We start from the raw sequence: 16,576 nt of genomic DNA on the forward strand, positions 1-16,576 counted from the left end.
AACTCTGAATAGAGCTGTGCCTGCCTTCCACAATGCTGGCTCCACCTCCTGGGGAGCGGCTGATGTCTCTGCCCTGCACACTGAAAGAAGAGAAGTAGTCCTGTCAACAAAGTGTTCCAGGACTGTACTTGCCTTCCACAATACTGGCTCCACCTCCTGTGGGGCGTCTGATGTTTCTGCCCTGCACTGTGAAAGGAAAGGAGAAGTCTGGTAAACAAAGTGCTCAAGAACTGGTTTGGACCAGGCACAGTCCCCTCTCCCCTCAGAGAACAAAGGATTTGGGGGTATAAATATTGGGACCTGCTCCCAAGAAATTAGATCACTTTTGGACTACAAGAAGAAAGCTTTACTGAGGAGAGGAACCTGAAGAAACTGAGGAGAGACTATTAACAAGCTGAAGTGGTTGCCTTACTGCCAAAGGAAGGAGAAAGGAACTTTGTATACTTTACTTTCAAATTGTGCAGGATCTCCAAGGGCTTGGAAAAGAGCTTGCCTCCTGCTGAAGTCTCAGGGACAACAGACTTCACCCCCAGCTTCCCAAAGTTCTTGTGGAAGTGCCTGCTGCTGTTTTGGGCCTTCTGAGGAACTGTGTGTCGCAAGGAGCTGGAAGCGCGACTCAACGAGAAGAAGTGTGTCGCCGTCGCTGTGCCTGCCGTTGCAACTCCAAAGGAGGGTGTCGCCGCTGGAGCTGTCGCACTGTACCGCATCAGGAGAAGAATCTCGCAATGAGGTCAGAGCGTGTCGCTGTGCCTGCCGTCGCAACTCCGAAGCAGTGTGTCGCCGCTGCAACTGTCGCACTGCACCGCATCGATCAAGAGCACCTCGCATCCCCGAGAAGCACGCCGCCGTCTGAGCTGCATCTTGGATGTCGCCGATGTAGTTGTCGCATCGTGCGGAAGCTTCACGCATCGTGGGCGAAGAGTGTCGCCGCTGGAGTTGCTGCCGTCGCATCGCGGAACAAGGGTGTCGCCGCTGCAGTCCACGCATCGAAATGAGACTTCTCGCATCCCCGAGAAGCGTGCCGCATCTGGAAGATCTTCACGTCTTTATTTCTTTGTATCTGAACTTTGCCGCATTTCCCATCGCTGCGACATTGCTAGTCGTGGAAGCGCAACGCAAACTAAGGTACATTGACGCAGAGTGTCGCATCTAAGAACTGAACTGAACTAAGCTTAAATCTACCATCTTAAAGTAATCATAGTGTTGTATTTTTGTCGTTTATGGTCTTGTGGTAACTCTATATAAAGTCTACTTATTTTTTATATAAAACCTGTGTGGTGTCCATTTGTAGTGTTGTTACTGTAAGTGGTCAAAACTGCTTAACTTACAATGCCTCTGAAGTAAAGCCTTGATTGCTCTCGCCACGCTACCTAGAGGGTGAGCAGGAGTTATTTTAGGAGTGTAATCCCCCTCATCCTGACTAGAGGAGAGGGTCACAAGTACCTACCTGTGCCAACTAGAGACCCCCAAATCTAACACTACCCATTCAGACATTTTTTCTAGCTTCTAATTTAAATTAAACTTTATATTTAGTGGCATGGAGACATTGACCCATACATGACCCTGATTTGTCATACGCTTTGAACAAAGTATCTATCTCAATGGCAAACTGTTACAGAGCAAAGGTTCTATCTGCCCTTTTGGTTTGCTCATTTTTGTTCAGTGTTAATCTATTTGTTATTCATACTTGTTTGAATAATTAGTTATTACACCCTTTATTTCATTTTATGCAGGAGGATGCCCAAGATGAATTTGGTTGGAAGTTAGTCCATGGTGATATATTTAGACCACCCAAAAAAGGAATGCTTCTCTCTGTCTTTTTGGGTCAAGGAACTCAGATTTTCATCATGACTTTTATCACCTTGTGTAAGTAAGACATGATCTAATTTACTGAACTGGAAATGATTGCCACTGCAAAGGGAAGTGCTACCAACCTGAACAACAAAAAACACGTTTCGCTACCAATCTAGTGCATAACAAACTTATGGTCCTTAAATATAGGCAACAGATCTTTAACAGGAACGTTAATCCCCTGGTGAGTGACACATCCTGCATTTTTCGAAGACATTTCACAATGTTACATTTAGCCTGTCTAGAGATACTAAGCTGCTATTAATTTCTCGCTTTAATTTGGATGTCTGAAATATATATAATTTAACAATTATAGTTATTATCACAGAGGTTTTTTTGTATAAATAAATGAATGATATTACGTCTTGCCAGAGGCCATCTCGAGGCCTGACAAAAAAGGTCGAGGAAGCCAAACAACTCTACAAACTAAATTATATTTAGCTGATCTAGTGAGTTTTGTGGTATTCCTGAAACAGAACTGATTAGAGTGTTAATGCAAATTGAAAGGTAGCATTCCAGTGTTGGAAGGACAAAACAAATAAGGTGCTCCTCTATTGTGATCACATTTGAAGTGTGAAACACCGAATAGGAGAAGAGGCTCAGGTCAAGGAGGGAGTTGAAGGATGTAGTGACACAAGCAGAGGCATTTTCTAATCTCATAAAAAGCTCAATTAAACTGGCTCAAGATCTTAAAAAAAAATGCTGCTCAATCAGAAGCGATTGAAGTTTATAACACAGAAATATGAAAACATTTCCAAAGGTCAAACACCAGTCACACTGCCAATTTCTGTATCCTCTTCAACTTGCCAGTAGAATGGAAAGAAGAGCGTGCATTCAAGGCATTTACATAAGGTATCCTGCAATGATTGCTGTCCCCTGCCAGAGGTGTCTATGAATCTTGAGGAATGACTGACACAATAAGTTCCATGAGGCACAGCTGATGGAAATAAGCAGAGAAAACATTATTCTTTCAGACAAAGGAAAGGAGGGGGTCCCTTGTCAGCCTTCCAAATTGAGTTTTTTCCTAGGGTAGTCTTGTTCCTCAAACATGATCTCTATCTTACTGGCATTCAGTATCAAATGACTGAGACTTATTCACTAGTCGAAGGCAGTAAAGCAGAAACGCACTCGCAAAGTGAGGAAAGGAGGAAATAAAATGAAAAGGAATATATTAGTAATCTGTTAACACTTTCATCGTGATTAGAAATACTGTCAAGTTGACCCCTTTGCTACGGTACGGTGGTTTTAAAGAGTGGGTGACCCGCGTTGGCCAATGGATGTGCGCAGCACTAGCCATGTAGTGCTCGCAACGGCCGTTGGCCGACAGAAGCGGCGAACGGGTAAAGGGATAAATCCAGAGGTACATTTCATATTAGACACTTAACTTGACATGCAGAACTCCACCTGTGTCTTCCTCTCGCTTTCCATTTTCCTCCTTTGACCACATTACTGCAGGATTTTATTTATTTATTTATTTATTATTTGCATTTATAAGGCGCAACAGCTACCCAAGAAGGGTTTCCTGGCGCCATGACAGACTAGGTGCAGAAATAAAGCGGCGGTAAGATGGAATTATGGGTAAAAGAGCCAGGTCTTAAGAGCTCTACGGAAGAGGGTGTAGATAGTTTCATTACGGATAACAAGGGGAAGAGCATTCCAGAGGGACAGGCCAAGATAGGAAAAAGATCTTCCGCCCATCCTGGCGAGTTTAAACCTGGGTACCGTGAAGTTACAAAGAGTTGCAGACCGCAAATGACGAGTGGGAAAGTAAGGGCGTACAAGGGATTGTACATACTGAGGTGCTATGTCTATTTTGATCTTGAACATGTAGCTCATGGCTTTGAACTTGATACGGTTCTCCATCCTGAGCCAGTGTAAGTCTCGAAGGTGCCCAGAGATGGGAGAGGCTCTGGGAACTCTACACAGAAGTCTAGCTGTGGAGTTCCGTACCAGCTACAATCTACGGATCACTGCCTTTTTGGAGCCCAGGTACAGAATATTTCCGTAGTCATGCGGTGAGGTGATAAGGGCATGAACCACTGTTTTTTGGGTGGGGATTGGCAGCATCCAGATTATCTTCTTGAGCCATTTTAGGATGGTAAAGCACACTGCTGTAACCTTGACTGCTTGATGGTGCATGGTCAAGGAGTCATCAATGGTTACGCCCAAGTTACGGACATGGCTGGAGGGTTGCGGGAGAGTACCCATCTCGGCTGGCCAGTGTAGTGGATCCCAGAGGTCTTTCCTCTTTCCCAGGATCGAGACCTCAGTTTTCTCACCATTCAGCTTGAGGTGGTTGTTATTCATCCATTTTGCAATTTCTCCAAGACCCTGCTGAAGGAGAGATGGAGTACAGGGGTCGGTGTTTAAAAGAGAAAAAATGATCTGTGAGTCATCGGCATAGGTAAAAAGCGTCAGACCAGCTTGTTCCGCTATATCAGCTAAAGGCCTAACGTACAAGTTAAAGAGCAATGGGCTAAGGAAAGACCCCTGGAGTACCCCATAGGGTGATGAGTGGGTGTCTGAGCTGATTGTGGCTGTAAAAATGTGAACGGTGCGGTTGTCCAGAAAGGAGATGCTCCAGTCTAGGGCAGAGCCACGAATGCCCAGGGACTTCAGTGTGTTAATTAATATGGGTTGGGATATCGTGTCGAACGCTGCGCTGAGGTCCAACAATATGAGCGCCACTGTCTCTCCAGCATCAGAATTATGTCGCAGCCTATCAGTGACTCCCAGCAATGTAGTCTCAGTGGAGAACACGGTTCGGAAACCGGATTGAGAGGGGCGAAGGATGTTATTAGTTTCAATGAACTGAGAGAGGTGGAAGTGAATGTCTCTCGAATTTTAGAGAAGGCCGGCAGAAGGGAGATAGGTCGGTAATTTGAGGGAGTTTCAGGGTCAGCAGTGGGCTTTTTTAAGAGAGTGGTCACCATAGCATGTTTCCAATGTGAGGAGACCGTTGATTCAAGTAAGGATGAATTCAGAGCGTTTAAGATGACATGTAGATGAGGAGTGTCGAGCAGTTTCAGTATTGAAATTGGGAGAGGGTCTTTGGGAGAACCGGACTTGACTTTGTCTAGAATGATTTTAAGGGAGTATGTGTTAAGAAGGAGCAAGGAGTCTAAGTAGTCAGTGCGGGTGTTGGACTCCATAGAAGGTTCCATGTGGGGAATGAACATAAGGTCGGGAGGGGGAGTAATCTGGGGCAAGATTATGGATTGTAGCTGCAGAGGCCTGCATGTATGTGAATTCGCAATTTCATTTTTTTACGTAAAAAAGCAGGCGAGATCATCGCATTCTGGTCCAGGGAAGGCATGGCTTGGCATTTCGAGCTGGAATGTTCCCATCAGGTACAGGGTCAGACTGATTTGCATATGGCCATGTCTGAACTGGGGTGGCAGAGTGGGCTAAAGAACGGTGATAAATTAAACCCAGATCTGTTGACTGGGTGTGAGTGTTTGATTGGTTCAGATGCTCTGTCCATCACCACCCCCTTTTGTACCGCTTTGTTCGCCATAAGTTGGCAGGGTATGCTCAGACGTGAGTCTCTTGCTCACTTTGCCACTGGATTCAAGCAAGCCTGGCTGAAGAAGGCTGTAATGCCAGAAACCGGTCCTAGGAAGCTTGTTTCCGGTCCAGGGACTGCATGGCTTGGCAGTTCTGGCTGGACTGTTCCCATGAGGCACAGGGTCAGACTGTTTGCATATGACCATGTTTGAACTGGGGTGGCAGAGTGGACTAAAGAACGGTGATGGATTAAACTCAGATCTGTTGACTGGGTGTGAGTGTTTGATTGGTTCAGATGCTCTGTCCATCACCACCCCCTTTTGTACCGCCCCGCTTTGATTAAAGGCAGCCCGGGTGTGAGTGAGGGTCTGTTTATTTTGCCACTTGACATAGTGATCTTGGGCTAACCAGTTTGTCTCTGTACTTTGACCCCACAAACTTTAATTTTGTGGGGTTCTGTTCTTCTCCCCGAGGCATTAGGAAGTATTCAAAGATAGCTATTCATTCACATCCTAGCTGAACTTGCCGGCTTTTGGGGTTCAGCCTGATGCTCCCATACTGCGAATGATCGGGATCTTGATGCCATGTGTGGCTGCTTTTACCAAGGGAAAATTATTTCCAGTCCTAACATACATCATAAATATTGCAACAAGACCCTTCAACACCTCGATGAGGAAAACCGATCATTATTTGGAAGACCTGCTGGATTGATAGACTGGAGTGGTGCCAAAGGAAAGTTATGCAGTTGGAGAGAGACGCAAACAGATTTGCAGAGTGGGACATTTGGTGGATTCAGTTCCTTGGGCAACCACACCCTGTACTGAAAGGCTGGGGATTTTAAATGGTTAGCCACAAAGGCCGGTGCCCCTGGCACATTTTTGCATACTCGATATGTGAGTAAATCCCATGGACAGTCCCTGTCTTTATGTAAATGTTTCTTTGGTGGGGATTCCGAAATTCTGGCATGGATCCACCCATCGTGGCCCACGCTGGACAACGCTGGGATTGAATTAAGTCCCTCTGATTCGGGGCTGGGTTCAGCACTGAGGCACACCCTGTCGCCTCTCTACAGTGCTGTTTTATTAATGACATAGGCAAAACCTATTGCATTTACCAATGCTTATTAGTTCTGGCTCGACAATGCAGCTTTCTATAGAACTTGTTGTTTCCAATATACAGGAAATGTGTTGTGGGCACGCACTTTTAAGTCACTGGCTTCATTGATGAGATTTCCCTTACATTCATAGATTATGAGACCATGTCAATAATGTAGGATCAGCCCCGGAGGTGTATTTATTTCACTTTAACGCTGTTAACAAGTTGGTGTGCTGTTCTTTCCCGCAGGAAGTTGTTCATTTGCAATACATCTAGGACTATTTTATATATGAAGTCTAAACTAGATCACCACATTTAGTTCTTTATCTTATGCATGCTTTATAGACAGTGAGCAACTGGATTTTAATTGCTTGAATACAGTAGGCTTTTCTATGAGAGTCTCACCTTAAGGTAACCGCCTAAATGGTTTTATGTATTTTAATATTGAGGTGGCCTGACCACAGAAGGCTGTCCCAACATCTCATGGGTGCCTATTTAACCCAGTCTTCCGCATTACCGGGGCTCATGGTGGTCCTAGCTTAATTTCTGACCTGCTGTCCTTGTCACCCTTCAACTGTGGTTCAGTAATCGCAGTTTCGGCTCTGCCTTCACCTCCTTCTTACTGTGGTCCTAGTTTCTGCTTTGCCCTGCCTTCTTTATCACTTCCTCACAGTGACTCATAACAGTTCTTAGCTTCTACTCTGCCTTGCTGCTCGCAACCTTCTGCTCCTGTGACATGCATGCCAGGCCACTCATTTCTTTTGCTTGCTGAGCGACCTTGCAGCCAATGTGATGAAGTTGAAGTTAAGGTACTTATTGAGCGCAGGACTACCAAGCGGTTCCTTGGCGCTATGGATGCAAAAACCAGGAGGGCAGAGATTGAACACTTAGGACGGGAAGGCTTGTGAGAAAAGTAAAGTTTTCAGGACTTTACAAAAGTCAGAGTAGGATGGCGTGGATCTAATAGTGCGGGGAAGGGTGTTCCAGAAGGTGGGTGCAAGGACGGAAAACTTCACGCCCCCAGATTTCTTCTTCCTGAAACGGGGTACAGTCAGAAGGGACTGGGAAGAAGAGCGGAGTTTCCTATTGGGGGCATAGATTTTAATTACCGAATTGATGAAGGCTGGAGCAGTTCCAGCGTGGGCCTGGAAGGTCATGTAGCCCATCTTAAAGAGGGCGCGCTCCCAAATGGGGAGCCAGTGCAGGGATTTTAGTAAAGGGGTGACATGATGGAATTTCGGGAGGCCAAAGATGAGGCGGGCAGCCTGGTTTTGAACCATTTGAAGGCGCCGGAGATCGTAGGCAGGGACCCCATTGTACAAGATGTTCCCGTAGTCGAGGCGTGATAAGACCATGGCCAATAGGATCAATTTGAGAGCAGAAAAGGAGAAAAACCGAGAGATCTTACGAATGGTGCGAAGGACCAAGAAGCAGGATGACACCACTGACCTGATCTGGGAGTGAAGGGTTAGATGGTTGTTGAGAGTGATCCCAAGTGTCTTAACTGAGGAAGAAGGTGAGGGAGGGGTACCCAGGGAAGGGGGCCAAAACAAAGCTGCCACCTGTAAGTAGAAGTTCAGTTTTATCTGTATTTAACTTAAGGTGGTTGCAGTTCATCCAGTCCCTGATAAAAATCATAACCGATTGGAAGTTTTGAATGGACTCAGGTGAAGAAGAGAGGTTAAAGATGAGCAGGAGGTCGTCGGCGTAATTGAAAACCGTGACCTCCCTCTGCCGTAAACCAAAAATGAGAGGAAAAATATATTAATTGAAAAGAAGAGGGGAGAGGAAGAGCCCTGAGGAACGCCACATTGAACCTTGCGTAGAGGTGCGGAAAAGTCGGCCAGATGGACGGCCTGCGTGCGGCCACTTAGAAAGGAGGTAAGCCAAGCCAGAGCATGTCCCCTTAATGCCGGCTGCCTCCACATGGGAAAGAAGGATGGAATGATCAACCGTGTCGAAGGCGGCGGACAAATCAAGAAGGACCAATGCCTGGGGCAGGTTGACGTCCATCCCCTCTCTGAGCTTGTCCATCACAGAAAGAACTACCTTTTCAGTAGAGTGTGATGGACGAAAGCCTGCCTGACAGGGGGCTAAGCTGCCGCTATCCTCCATAAAAGCACTCAAGACTTTAGTGACGTGACTTTCCAGGACTTTGCCCAAGAACGGTAAAAGGGAAATGGGGCGGTAGTTAGAGAGGGAGGTTGGGTCGGCGCCAGGCTTTTTAAGAATAGGGATAATGATTGCTGATTTGTGGGAGTCAGGGACGATACTCTGTGTTAGGGAATCGTTGAGGAAAGTGAGAGGAGGCAAGGGGCAAGCCAAAAAGATCTCCCTTAGAATGCATGCCGGGCAAATGTCGGAGCGGGATCCAGACTTGACTTTGGTGATCAAGGCCAAAAAGGTTTCCCTAGTCAGAGAAGGAAAATGATCCAGGTTAGACCGATTAGACGGTGTTTGGGGATCAGTGAAGGACGGGGGGGGAGGGGCAGTGGAATGTTGGATTTGATGGCAACAATTTTCTCAATGAAGTACTCGTTGAGAGTCACAGAGGGATTGGGAAGGGGAGGGTTTAAGGGTGGCTCTATCTGAGGAAGCCAACTCGTGGACAGTAGCAAAAATGTCTCTGGGTTGATTTTCAGCCGAGAGGATTTTAGAGGAGAAGTAGTTTGTCTTGGCTAAAAGAATGGCTTTTTTGTATTCATTGGATACAGAGATGTACTGCAGTTTCAGTGCGGGGCAGTAGGCGCGTCTCCAAGCGCGCTCTGCCTGTCGTACAGTGAGTTTCTTATCCTTAAGCTCTGCGTTGAACCATCTATTGGCGTCATGTGCCCGCCTGGTTCTAACGCGTTTGAGCGGGGCCACTTGATCACACGCTGTGGACAACCAGTTGTTAATGGTGTCTATTTGGGATAAAGGGGATAAGTCAGTAAGAGTGGGACAAGAGGCAAGGAGAGAAGAACAGAGGAAGGGTACATCTATCTGGTTCCAATTGCGGGCCCAGGTATTTCTTGGGAGAGAAGGTTTTTTTGCAAGGCTTAAATCTAAGAAAAAGAAAACCAAAAAATAGTCGGACCAAGAGCAAGGTGTGACAACCGGGGGGGATACCGGTATATTGAGTGACCAGAGCTGGTCCAGAATGTGACCTCGGACATGGGTTGAGGTTCGAAGGTGTGAAGAGAAATTTAGACTGAGGAGGAGTTCAGTGAATTCTTTCGACATCACATCTTCCGCCGGGTCAGAAGGCCAGAAGTTAAAATCCCCCAGCAGTAAAACAGAGGAATTGTTTACTGCTAGAGTAGCCAGTAGATCCTGGACAGCAGAAATAAAGTGCGGTGTCTGCTGAGGAGGACGATAAATGAGGACACACGTAATAGGGGTAAGGAAGGAGGCTGACCGTACCACTAAACAGTCAACCGCCATAATGGAAGGAGATGATAGCAATTGAAAATGGAGTCCAGAGCGGACAGCCAGGGCGACACCGCCTCCCAACTTTTCCCACCGGCCGATCGGCGCGTAAGACATAGTAAGTGGAGGGGAGGGCCGCTAGCACATTAGGCAAGGAATCTGGACAAAACCAGGTTTCTGTAAGAAACAGGAGGTCTGGTTTGACAGTATCTAAAAAGTTCAAGATTATGCTTATCGGCCGACCTGGTGTTGAGGAGATAAGCTGAGATAATTGGTGCGGGTCAGTGCAGAGTAGGGGGGGCTGCTGCTGTCGTTAGAGGGGTTGATGAAGGATGCATATAGGGAGGCAGGGAAGGGGAGAAATTGGATTGGCTAAGTCCGAGATTGTCAATGTGCTTGAGCGTAGAGGTACTTACCGGCCAGGGGCCTTGAACTGAACAAAGCTGCTCGGGAATACGTTAAAAAACGGGCATAGTGGAGGGCCACTAGCCCCGGCCGGCCGCGGACGGGCGCAGACGAGCTTGCCTTTGGCGGGCCTTCGGCGCGCCCGCTGTGCGCGTTCGCTGCGCGTGCGCATGGGGCGTCCCTTAAATGGGTTAGGACCGCGAAAGCTGCAGCGCTAACCAAGCCTCAACTGCCCTTTCCAAGATGGCGCCAGCAACCCCGTCTGCCCTCCGGTTTCAAGCGGCACTCAGCCGTGCCGGAACGGGGCTAGGGGAGCTGGGGGATGAAAACAGGGAAAGCAGGCAGCAAGGATGAGCAAAAGAAACAGTTTTAAACATGACAATTAAAAAAAATAAGAGAGCCACCAAGCAACCAAGCACTGCCGCAGCACACGCGAACCCCCTGCCACTGGGTTAAATGTGTCCAGTGAGCATGCCAGTCCGCTTATTAAGCACCTGCCAGCCTTCCTGTATGGTAGTGGTAATGCTGATCAAAAGATTATACAGTGCCAATGTATAACCTTTTGAAATCTTGACAATGTAGTGAATCACCACTTACAACATGTTTATTTTTAGGAAACCACATGCACCATTCAATATGTCGGGTGTAGTCTCCATAACATCTTATGTTTATGCAATTTCTTACATATTGACAAAACCTGTTTATGCTTTTAAAGTTCACTAGGCATGGTTTTTTAACACTTGTTTCTAAATAACGATCTTTGCAATTAGAACTGCAATTTTACCAGGACAACTACCCTTTATCGTATTTCTTCTATACGCATGATGCCAGGTAGATACAGTCTGCCAAGCTGTCTGTGTTTCACGTCTCCTGACGTGTAATTATATAGCTGCTGCACCACACGTGCACCTATACATTAAGTATGGGCGAAATTTGTGAATTTGCGGTACGCGAATTTGCGGTCCCCAAAATCAGCGAATTTGTGCGAATTTGAGGATTTTTTTATTTTTGCGTGTTCACGGGGCGCTTTGCTTGTTCGCGGGTTTTTTTTTCAGCGTGGCGACCGCGAAGTTAGCCATGCGGTCGTAAATGGGCGCGGCCATCTTGTTTTTAGTGTTCGCGTTGCGTATTTCCGTTTCCGGGCGCCAGTTGCATGCTCGCGTTGTGCATTTCCTAAGTACGAGCCGCAATTGCGTGTTCGCGTCCGTTTTTGTGTGCTCGCAGGGGAAATATCGCGCGAACTTACCCACGTGGTCGCAAAGGGCGTGGCCATCTTGTTTTTCATTCATTGCTATGGTTCTGGGCATGCTTTTGCAATCCTCCCTTAATCTTTGCAATCCTTTGTTTCTTTGTACTTTTTAATTTTTTTTTACTCATTGTCTATCTCTTTATTTTTCTACATCTATATTATGTGAGGTTTTTCTACTTTTGGTTACTTTAAAACTACTTTTTTTTAACTCTTTTTTTTTTTCTTTTATTTACTTTTTCCCTATTCTTTCCTATTTTATTTTCCTTTCCTGTCCAGGACCATGGCAAAGGGAGCCGGGAAGAACCTGAAGGGGAAGGGTCCCGCACCCCGTACCCGGCTCCCTTGCGGGCGCTTAAGGGGGGAGGCAGTAACTGCCCGGGAGATCTTCAGTGTGGTGGAGGTGGCTGCACTGGTTTTCTTTGTCCAGCGCCGCCTCCCCAAGACCGTCGGGGCAGGCCCGGTACCGGGTACGAGCTCCGGGAGCGTCGCCAGCTATGGGGGAAGGTTTGCCGGGCCATGAATCGGGAGTCTGGGGTCCGGCGCACCTACAACCAGGCAACGCACCGGTCGTCCGACATCCTGGTTCGGGAACAAGACCTGCTCGACCTGCTTGCCATCGAGATCCCTGGGCTTGGTGAGTAGTAGTACCTAGTATTTAATCACTACTTTGTTTTCTCCTGCTCTGTGTTATGATATTGCAATTAGTTTTTTCCAAAGAGCAAGAATGCTGCTGATTACATTGCAGGTAAATTATGTTTCAAAAGCTTCTGTGATTACAGGTGCTCGCCTGCTCACTGGCGGTGCTACTATGCTTACTTGTTTTCAATTGTATGCTCATTTGGCCTGGGTGATTAATTATGTATGAGTGTACTTTACAGAAGTGCATAATGCTAGACACTAGAGATTACATAACATTGCAGGTAAATTATGTTTCACAAGCTTCTGTGATTGCAGGTGCTCGCCTGCTCACTGGCGGTGCTACTATGCTTACTTGTTTTCAATTTTGTGCTCAATTAGCCTGAGTTATTATGTATGAGTGTACTTTACAGACCTGCGTAATGCTAGACACTAGAGACTCAAGTCCAGTCCTTCCTCTGTACTCCTGCCACTAAGAAGAGATAGTGGTGGTGGATTGATAGTTTGAGTATATTATGACTCGTTATTTAGTAGGAAACTTTTTAGTGGTCTGCAGTCATGACGGACTGTGTCTTTCTTTTCGTGTGCTGCGGAGTGCTGCCTGCCAGTCCTAGTAGAACCTTTTTGTAGTTGGTTTAGTGAGTTACATAACTTTCCAAGTAGACGGTCCGCGAATCCAGCAATACTAATATCCTAGTAGACCACATCAGATAGGTCAATAAATTTAGTGCAATTGTAGTCTATTTCCCCGAAATAATTTGTTATTGTTTTTTTGAAATGTTTGATTTGGTTGACAACAATCATCCATATTTGTGTCTTTCTTTCATGTTGTACATCAGCTTCCCCCAAGGGCAAGAGGGCAGAGGAGGAGGTAGCGGCGCCGGCGGAGCAGGGACAACAGGAAGACCTGGATAAGTCCGCCGAGGGCTCCTCTGCTGGCCCCAGTAAGTTTTCCTGTTAATATTAATAATTATACTTCCCTATCTTTTACAGCACCTATTTATTCCAAATGTTCCTTATAATTCTATTTTTTCCTAAATGGTCTTTGATCTTCTTGTAGACTGTTTCTATATTCTTATCCTGCCTCTACAATGACTCTGTGGTACTAATAGATTATTATTAGTCTGTCTGTGTAGCTAGCTAAGCTTGTACAGTTGGCAAAAAGTGTTAAACAAAACTCCTATTCTATTCAGCAATCGCTCCAGGCACTGAGTGCAGTCCTCTGGGTTGTCCATAATGTCTATTGAAGTCTTCTAAATGTTTATGCTTTGACAATTCCCAACAATAAAATGTCAATGGTCACCAAGAATAAGATACTAGTTTACTTTTTGATTGGATAGGAGGGCATACTACTACTGTTGCAGCGACTATTCTGCACATACAGAAATATGGACAAGAAATAGGACTTTGGTTATAAATTATAATAGGCGCAGTTAGACTTTCCACATACCTCAGTCATAACAGAAGTTGAACCCCCAATCTCCTTACTGACTAGCTAGTGTGTCAGAGAGTCATTATTTAGCTCCCGAATACAGCGATGAACCCCAATGATTATACAAACCAGAACATAAGACTATGGAGTCAGAGTCCCGACCTCTCAGAGTCAGGGACTCATGCTTGCAAATTGCAAACCCTTTCGCTCACTCACTCATGACCAAAAACCACAGAGTCTATGTAAGTTTTAAAGTTTATTAAAAGTAAAACAACTAGCTCTGTGTGTACTCTGTAAAAATTTAAATTGTGCATTATATAAAAACATTTATTAAAATCAATGTCATATAACAAGCGGTGAACGACTGAAAAGTGGCTGATTTCTCACATTAATTGTGGGAGAGCCCTCACCTGGTTGGAACTTAAAGTCTTGGTGGGGATGAACCGTTGACGACTCCGACTAACATATGATGGTGATCTTGCTCTTGTTCGTAGAAGGGAAGCTTCTGTCTGTTATTTTTTCATTCCTAGACAAAATAGGGAGTGGTGTATATGGCATCTAAAAATATTAAATGTATTTTCTAGGCATAACACCATCGGCACAGCCAACCACTAGTGCCGGGGCCAGCGCGGAGGTGGTCACTCCAGAGGCGGATGCGGTGCCACAGCCAGCAGGAACTGCTGTGGGGATGCCACGGTAGTGGCGGGCAGTGGTAAGCTATTATATTCCTTACTTATTGAGATTGCAGAGTGGGCTCTCTGCAGGGGTGTATATGTTGTACAGTACAAGTACACTTTACTGTAAAGAAGACTTTTGAAATGTAGAACTAAGTTTTTGTCAACCAGGTAGAAGACAGTCACCCTTGATTTCTCATTTGCAAAAACAGCGGGAGTTGATGAGTAACCAATGGCCTCCTCTAAATTTGACTTCAACTTAGCTGTGGAAGTTTTATCGAGAAGCCAAGTCAGATCAGAGATGAACTTGATGGATGGGATGAACGAAAAGGGAAAGGAGGGTGTAAGGAAGGACGAGCGAGTGAAAATTAATGACTGGCAAAGAATGATACTTGTTTTTGAATGCTGCCCGAGGTGGCTGGGAATCGGATGCATGGCCGGTTGAAGGCTGAATCAAGGATGGGTGGAAGGAGAAAGAAAAGAGGACTGCCTGGGTGGGTGAAACAAACTGTATGTGTGCGCAATATATCCTTTGGTTCAAATTCAAATGCAAGTCAAGCACGGATGCATGGCTGGCGGTTTACAAAATAAAATAAAAAGGTTGTTTTTCGACCAAAACATGCTTTTAATGGTGGTCTGGACCGTTTTCATACGTGATGATGATGATCCAGACTTCTTCAACCCAGTTAGGCTCATTGATGTACTTTTTCGCATTGGTGTCTCTACCAGACTCTTAGTGTGCCGCTTAGATGTTGCTGGGGTAGAGGGTGTGGGCGCCACCACTGCAGTGCTGCTGCCAGGGGTACTGTGTGTACCTGAAAAAATGTCTGTTGCTTCTTCACTTCCCCCCTGCACGATCAGCCCCTCGTCATCATCAGATGCAATATCAATGAATACATTTGGATTTGTTCTGCTTTTAGCTTCCTGGATCTTACTTAGGTGCGCCTCCCACTGGATAGTGTGGTGTTTTTGGAGATGACCTCTCTGGCCTCCGGTGCCATAGTTGGTACCAAGCTTACCCCGACTAACTACAGTTTTACAAATCAAACAAATAACTAGGTTTTCCGCCTTTTTGCTAATACTAAAGAAGTCCCAAACTAGGGAGTTGAGATTTCTGGTGGTGGTGGTGGTGGATGTGCTACTTTCAAGGCCACATGAAGTGGAGGATGGGCGTGGCCGAATTTTACTCTGTTGTGCAGTTACAGCACCACTACTTGAGGTAACCGAGGTCGAGCTGGATGGAGGTCCCTGCCGGCCCTTCTGAAGAGAAAATATGGCAGCTGTAGGTCGTGTTGGTGTAGTAGTTACCTGTGTTGGTGGTGGTACCAGTGCCACACCGCCCACATCCCGCTCAGGGTAAAAATGTCTGTCTGCTGCATGCCCGCTGGGGCTGGAGTGACGACTGTGATGGCTGGGTCGTCATCGTCAGACTGTTCATCAGCAGCAGAACACACCACTTCTACTTCTTGTTCGTCGTCATCACCCATAAGTGAAAGCCTTGCGGGAACCTTCCTTTTAGCTACCTTTGTCGGCTCATGGCGTGCCTCCCTCTCAGACTGCATTGGTGGGTTCCAATCAAGATGTAGATCATCAGAAGGAAGGGGACTTGAAGAAGAACTTGTACTAGCTCTCCTTGACCTTTTTCTTGCTGGGGATCTGGAAGACAATGGATCATCAGGAGGAGTGGCTTGCTCGGATGATAGCTCCGCTTGAATCTCAATTTCCTGATGTGCCCCTTCTTCTGGAGGAACAAGCATTGTGGGCAGTTGTACCTCTCCATGCGCCTCTACTTGCGCCACTCCTTGCGCCACTCCTTGCGCCTCTCCGTGCGCCTCTCCTTGTTGCACCTGTGGTTGTCGTTGCACCTGTGGTTGAACACTCGTCAGATGAGTTACACCCTCCGTTGTCTCGATGCTACTTTGCGATGAGTCAACGCCAACATCAGTGGTCGATGGTGAAAGAGCAATTAAAGAGGCTTCCTCTGCGGCACTCATGGACTTGGGCCTAACTTGGCGTGGTGGCACTGAGACCAGTGAAGCGGAAGTGCTGCTCCCCGCTTGGTTCCCGACGGACACCGCTGCTGCAGGCGTAGTTTTTTTTTCTCCAAAAAAAGTGTCTGTCGGCACACCAGTCTCCTTGGTAAGTGGCGCCACTTGCTTCTGGTGCTCCTTCTTACTGGCAGTGGCACTGGCAACTTTCTTGGTAGAGGAGCTACGGCCACCTTTCCTTGGGCCCATCTTTTTCAGATGTCAGAACAGCAGGACTCTGTTGCACGAGTTGCAGATTTGTCTGTGGCCACCACACGTGACGTCACGTGAC

The 16,576-nt window shown here is 46.5% G+C and overlaps 1 protein-coding gene across 1 annotated transcript in view; it reads left to right on the forward strand.

The window, feature by feature from the left end:
* The window catches only part of LOC144829455 (transmembrane 9 superfamily member 2-like), a 1,692,131-nt gene that overhangs the window by 1,000,811 nt on the left and 674,744 nt on the right, over positions 1-16,576 (forward strand). Inside the window, exon 10 of the mRNA XM_078688619.1 lies at positions 1,734-1,866. Within this exon, the coding sequence (XP_078544745.1) occupies positions 1,734-1,866 (133 nt within the window). The remainder of the gene's footprint in view (positions 1-1,733; positions 1,867-16,576) is intronic.

This window comes from Lissotriton helveticus, chromosome 4_1 (genome assembly GCF_964261635.1).
Source record: "Lissotriton helveticus chromosome 4_1, aLisHel1.1, whole genome shotgun sequence".
Classification (NCBI taxonomy): domain Eukaryota; kingdom Metazoa; phylum Chordata; class Amphibia; order Caudata; family Salamandridae; genus Lissotriton; species Lissotriton helveticus.